Source organism: Halichoerus grypus, chromosome 9 (assembly GCF_964656455.1).
Source record: "Halichoerus grypus chromosome 9, mHalGry1.hap1.1, whole genome shotgun sequence".
Taxonomy (NCBI): Eukaryota; Metazoa; Chordata; class Mammalia; order Carnivora; family Phocidae; genus Halichoerus; species Halichoerus grypus.
Genome location: NC_135720.1, coordinates 143,464,357 through 143,471,080, shown reverse-complemented (window position 1 = coordinate 143,471,080; position 6,724 = coordinate 143,464,357). Strand labels below are relative to the sequence as shown.

General features: G+C 41.4%; 1 protein-coding gene across 1 annotated transcript; it reads left to right on the top strand.

Annotated features, from left to right (window-relative positions):
- The first annotated feature begins 236 nt into the window (after window positions 1-236).
- LOC144379135 (olfactory receptor 2B8-like) lies at window positions 237-1,169 on the top strand. Its single transcript, XM_078055826.1, has one exon. The coding sequence runs from the start codon at window positions 237-239 to the stop codon at window positions 1,167-1,169; it is 933 nt and encodes a 310-aa protein (XP_077911952.1).
- The last annotated feature ends 5,555 nt before the right edge of the window (window positions 1,170-6,724 follow it).

The window sequence follows — 6,724 nt, the reverse complement described above, 5'->3', positions numbered from 1 at the left end:
TACTTTTTGTGATAATGTGGACCTATATTTGTATAAACTATGTAATTTCAATGAGTACATCATTTATTGAAATAGTTACTGGTAAAATCCCATGGCCATTACTTTAAAACATGATAGATCCACCCCATGCCAACTTTTTTGTTAAGTTTTCTTCAAATTTTTAGCAAAAAATTTAGCAATTTTTAAAAATTGCTAAATGCTTGGTCCTGACAGCAGGAAACATGTGCTAACAGAGGATGGAACAGAAAAATGGCAGTTCTTTCACTGGGTTTATCCTGCTGGGTTTCTCTGACCGGCCTCAACTGGAGCTAGTCCTCTTTGTGGTTCTTCTGATCTTCTATCTGTTCACTCTGCTGGGAAACACCACCATCATTGCCTTGTCCCACCTGGACCCACATCTTCACACTCCCATGTACTTTTTCCTCTCCAACCTAAGCTTTCTGGACCTGTGTTACATGACCAGCACTGTCCCACAGCTCCTGGTTCATCTCAGGGGAGCTGACAAGTCTATCTCCTTTGGTGGCTGTGTGGCTCAGCTCTTCATTTCTCTAGGGTTGGGATCCACAGAATGCATTCTCTTAGGGGTCATGGCATTGGACCGCTATGCAGCCGTCTGCAGGCCCCTGCAGTACACAGTGATCATGCACCCCTGTCTCTGTGCCCTCATGGCTTCTGCATCGTGGTTCATTGGTTTTGCCAACTCTTCATTACAGACAGTGCTCATCTTCATTTTACCACTTTGTGGGAGAAATAAAATAGACCATTTCTTTTGTGAGGTCCCCCCACTGCTCAAGCTTGCCTGTGTTGACACCACTGTGAATGAGTCTGAGCTCTTCTTTGTCAGTGTGATCATTTTCTTCATACCTGTGGCATTAATCATCTTCTATGGTCAGATTGTCAGGGCAGTCTTAAGAATAAAGTCATCTGCAGGGCAGAGGAAAGCATTTGGGACATGTGGGTCCCACATCACAGTGGTCTCCCTGTTCTATGGTACGGCCATCTATGCTTACCTCCAGCCCAGGAACAACTACTCCCAGGATCAGGGCAAGATCATTTCTCTGTTCTACACCATCGTCACCCCCATGGTCAACCCTGTCATATATACACTGAGGAACAAAGATGTGACGGGAGCAATGAAGAAGTTTTGGAGGGTCCATGACTCTAGATGACTGGGCGGGGGGAGACCCTTTGATGGAGGACATTGAATGCCAGAGCTTTTTTTTCATTATGATTATGTTATGTTAGTCACCATACATTACATCATTAGTTTTTGAGGTAGTGTTCCATGATTCATTGTTTGCGTATAACACCCAGTGCTCCATGCAATACTTGCCCTCCTTCATTTCCATCAACAGACTAACCCATCCTCCCTACCCCCTCCCCTCTAAAACCCTCAGTTTGTTTCCTGGAGTCCATAGTCTCTCATGGTTCATCTCTCCCTCTGAGTCCCACCCCCCTTCATTTTTCCCTTCCTTCTCCTAATGTCCTCCATGTTATTCCTTATGTTCCACATATGGGTGAAACCATATGATAATTGTCTTTCTCTGCTGGACTCATTTCACTTGCATAATCCGCTCCAGTTCTGTCTGTGTTGATGCAAAAGTTGGGTATTCATCCTTTCTGATGGCTGAATACTATTCCATTTCATATATGGATCACATCTTCTTTATCCATTCATCTGTTGAAGGGCATCTCAGCTCCTTCCACAGTTTGGCTATTGTGGATATTGAAGCTATGAGCATTGGGGTGCATGTGGCCCTTCTTTTCACTACATCTGTGTCTTTGGGGTAAATACCCAGGAGTGCAATTGCTGGGTCATAGGGTAGCTCTACTTTCAACTTTTTGAGGCACCTCCACACTGTTTTCCAAAGTGGCTGTACCAACTTGCATTCCCACCAACAGTGTAAGAAGGTTCCCCTTTCTCCACAACCTCTCCAACATTTGTTGTTTCTTTCCCTGTCCATTTTTGCCATTCTAACTGGTGTAAGGTGGTATCTCAGTGTGGTTTTGATTTGGATTTCCCTGATGGCTAATGATGATGAAATGCCAGAGCTTTTAAGATGATTGTGTCCTCCCCATGTCATCCAAAATTTCCTCTGACAACTGTCCTGGGAATTTCATTACCTGATGCTTGAATGCAAGTGAGTGCTCAAAATCTAAGTTCATGGATTCATGCGGCCTCCAGAGATGCTGCCTTAGTGTTTCTAGAGCATCTGCATCATATTCTTATTTTAAAGAAGCTCCACAGGTTTTTCATATTTCCGCCTCATTTGGGAACACTATTCCATTCCTTCGTGCAAGAAGACACGCACATACCGTAAAGTCATAGGGAAAATAAGAATACAAATGACTAAAACACTGTAAGAAATATTAACCTTGTTGGCATTTTTCTAGGAAACTGTTGGAGGCATGTCACTTATTCTTGCGTTGTGATCATGGCTCTATTATGAGGTCCGTAGGTTGACTGTATCACAGCTTTTTCTTTTTTTCTTTTTTTTTTAAAAGATTTTATTTATTTATTTGAGAGAGAGAGAATGAGAGAGAGCACATGAGAGGGGGGGAGGGTCAGAGGGAGAAGCAGACTCCCTGCCGAGCAGGGAGCCCGATGCGGGACTCGATCCAGGGACTCCAGGATCATGACCTGAGTTGAAGGCAGTCGCTTAACCAACTGAGCCACCCAGGCGCCCCCACAGCTTTTTCATAGAAGTAGGTGGGCAACTGTGGGAAAAACAAACTTTTAGCTCAGAGAAAAACCTATTAACATCGATCCTGATAAATCCATTCAGATATCAGGCCCTAGTATGACGACACCAGTGTGACGTGGTTTTATGTAACCTTCAAGTCACAGACATAGAGGGTGTGATGCATTACCGCCAGGGACAGTGGGGGCACCGGCTGGTGATACGGCAGGGGTGCTGATGTGTAAGTCTGCGCATGGCCGGAGAAGCACAACGGGAGGTCTGCGAGCTGTTTCTTTTAAGCTTGTGAGCCACCTTGTGAGTTAAAAATGACTGTTGAGGACAGTGTCATATCTGAACAGTACATGACACAAGTCCTATTTTATATTTGATCTATTTTACCTACAGCAATGCAGCAGAAGTTCCAAAGGGTAAAATACATTTAGATCCTCTCTTCATGCCATTTTATAAATTCTTTGATCCAGGCGGCAACTGATCAATGCTTTTGTATCTCACATCTACCAAGAGCCCCATATATTTCCATGCAGTAACATACTATAAAAATATAGGAAATGACCACGATGTCACAAGAAATGCCATGCTCTGTGGAGCTTGCTTAAATGTAAAGGATGAATAAAATGTATATTAATTATTAAACATCTCCATATGTCTAAACTTTACAAATTGCCATCTCGTTATGAACTGTCATACAATTCTGAATTAGGAGTAATAAATATAAACATCCCAGAACAATTGAATCTGACATTGTAGCCCTTCAATCTTAACTTAAGTTTGCACATAAATGTGTTTTGGGGTACGGGTCTGGGTTTTTGTATATGTGTGTTGTCACAAACAGTGTATTTTCCCACGGAGGCTGGAGCTTTGGCAATGCCATCTTCATAGAAATGTTTCTGAGTTTTGGTAGGTTTTCCCAACATGTAGCCCAGTGCAGGTAAATGTGTTTGTGTCTTGGACTGGACACATATACATAACAAGTGTACTTACTGTTCCCTATCCTGACAGCTAACTAGCATCCTCCAGGGCTTTGAACCCCCCTGAGCTGGTCATGCTCATGACAAGTGATCTTTGTATAGAGACAGCATGTGGAGGCTGGAAATGCCAGCCAGGGGAGATTATGCACACGGTCAGGTTCTCTCCGCATCTCTAGAAGCATCACAGTGTTCCCACTTGAACACCTGGGATATAGCTTGACACCATAGTGATGTTTCATGTATGCCAGTAGAAAAACAGTTTTGTAATACTGTTTATCCCCGATGGTGACAAATTTCCCACTCTCCATTATGTTTCAACCACATCCTGACAGTTATATCAAAATGGTCACTTGAAAATCCCTCAGATGAACTCTTTTTGGTGCAAAAACCCTCCAGGTCTCATGAAATCACACAGCCTTTTGTTCCGGGTGAGCATCCACTTCTCTGCTCTTAAGGTCACACAGAGCCCTGGGGTGAAACAGATTCATTTCCTTTAAGTGAATGTTTGAATGGCATTTGGATGTTTATGATTCATGGGAATAGACACAGATAAGGCAAACTGTGGGTTACCGAAGGGAGGTGGTGGGGGGATGGGGTAACCAGGTGATGGGTATTAAGGAGGACATGTGCTGTGATGAGCACTGGGTGTTATATGCAATTAATGAATCATTGAACACTACATCAAAAACTTACGATGTTGTTGAACACTACGACAAAAACTTATGACGTACTATATGCTGGCTAAGTGAACATAAAAAAAATGACAGAAATAAAAAAATAAATAAAGGTCTCTGGGATCCATGTTAAAATAAAAAAGTAGGAATTTGAAAGACTAAACAAGTTCAGGATTGTTCTCTAACATTTTTCTGTTAGGAATTTGCCTCCCCACACCCTCCATGCTTTGTCTACAACAGACTCTGTGGTATCAGGTCACAAATAGTGCTTTCCACAGATTTTTAAATCCCTATTTTAAGCGTTTGTAAACCTTGCAACAGTTTTGCAAGATTCTCCTGGTAGGCTTCTTATTGGGTACATGCACCCCAGTGTTTATAGCAGCATTATCAACAATAGCCAAACTATGGAAAGAGCCCATCCATTGACTGATGAATGGATAAAGAAGGTGTGGTATACACACACACACACACACACACACACACACACACACACACAGGAATATTACTCAGTCATGAAAAAATGAGATCTTGCCGTTTGCAATGACATGGAAGGAGGTAGAGTATTATGCTAAGTGAAATAAGTCAGTGAAGGAAAGACAAATACCATATGATTTAACACATATATGGAGTTAAAGAAATAAAACAGATGAACATATGGGAGGGAGGATAAAAAAGAAAGAAGAGAGAGGGAATGAAACCATAATGGATTCTTATCTACAGAGAAAAAGTGAGGGTTGATGGAGGGATGTGGGTGGGAGGACTAGATGGGTGATGGGTATTAAGTAGGGCACTTGTGAGGTGCCTGGGTGGTTCAGCTGTTTGAGTGTCCGACTCTTAGTTTCAGCTCAGGTCATGATCTCGTGGGGGGCTCTCACTCAGTGGTGGGTCTGCTTGAGGATTCTCTCCCTATCCCTCTGCCCCACCTCCTGCTTGTTCTCTCTAAAACAAATAAATAATTTTTTAAAAAAGATTTTATCTATTTATTTGACAGAGAGAGAGAGCAGGCAGAGGGAGCAGCAGGCTCAACACTGAGCAAGAAGCCCGATGCGGGTTCAATCCCAGGACCCTGGGATCATGACCTGAGCCGAAGTCAGAGGTTTAACTGACTGAGGCACACAGGCATCCCACAAATAAATAAATCTTAAAAAAAAAAAAGGAGCGGGCGCCTGGGTGGCTCAGTTGGTTAAGCGACTGCCTTCAGCTCAGGTCATGATCCTGGAGTCCCAGGATCGAGTCCCGCATCGGGCTCCCTGCTCGGCAGGGAGTCTGCTTCTCCCTCTGACCCTCCCCCCTCTCATGCTTTCTCTCTCTCAAATAAATAAATAAAATCTAAAAAAAAAAAAAAAAAAAAAAGGAGGGCACTTGCATTTGTTATGATGAACACCGATGTTGTATGTAAGTGATGAATCACTGAATTCTACTCCTGAAACTAATTTTGCACTGTATGTTAACTAACTAGAATTTTAAATAAAAATTAAACATTTATATATAATTTTGAATGAAAAAGGAAAAACAAGGAAGGCTTCTTTATTAATTTATCTATTGAAATGAGAACTCTGTTTTAATGTATATAAAGGAAGTACATTGCCTACAATGTATCATTTTTAGCATGAAATCAATCTCTCTCCCGTTTCACTGCCCTTTTTGGAAAAATGATCCCATAGTTCCCAAAGTATGTTTCTCCTCATACTATTGCACAACATGTTACATTTTGACTTGCATTTAGATTGGAGTAGCATAAAAATTGATATATTATCACACAGAGAGATATGCACATGCACAAATATGGACTCCACCTGCAATCTCTTGTAGGTCAATCTTTTAACCATTTGTGAAGATGAATAGTAGAAGAAAGTATGTTTCCTTTAGCTTGTCCTACTACTAGAAGTGACAGGTTTACATATGATGAATTTCCAATGTTTTCTGAAATATTTACAAATATGCCCAACTGTATGTGGTAACACTTTATTCCTGTAGGGGACATTGGAAAGAAAAAAACACTTACGTGGAGATGGTGGGAGTATCTGTTACTGATAGATTCTTGTATCACTCGAGAGCTCCATGAACAAACTATACCTCTTTAGCTGTCATTATAGATACACTTAAGTTAAAAAATATAGAAGTGCTATTCTTTCAGTCTCTGGGTTGAAATTTGGATCACAAAGAGTGGACTGTGTTTGTAGGTGGGATAATGCTAGAACACTCTCATTTAGTAACTTTGTAGAGATTTATATTAAACAGCAGTAAAAATGTGGACTTAGGAGAGGAAGAATGAATGGGATGAAAGAAATAAATGGTATCTCTTGTTTTTATTTATTTTTCCCCAGATACACTAAGATATAACTGACATGTAACGTTGAACAAGTTTTAGGGATACAAA

Coding starts and splice junctions, on each gene's coding strand:
- LOC144379135 (XM_078055826.1), top strand. CDS start 237: ATGGAACAGAAAAATGGCAGTTCTTTCACTGGGTTTATCCTGCTGGGT.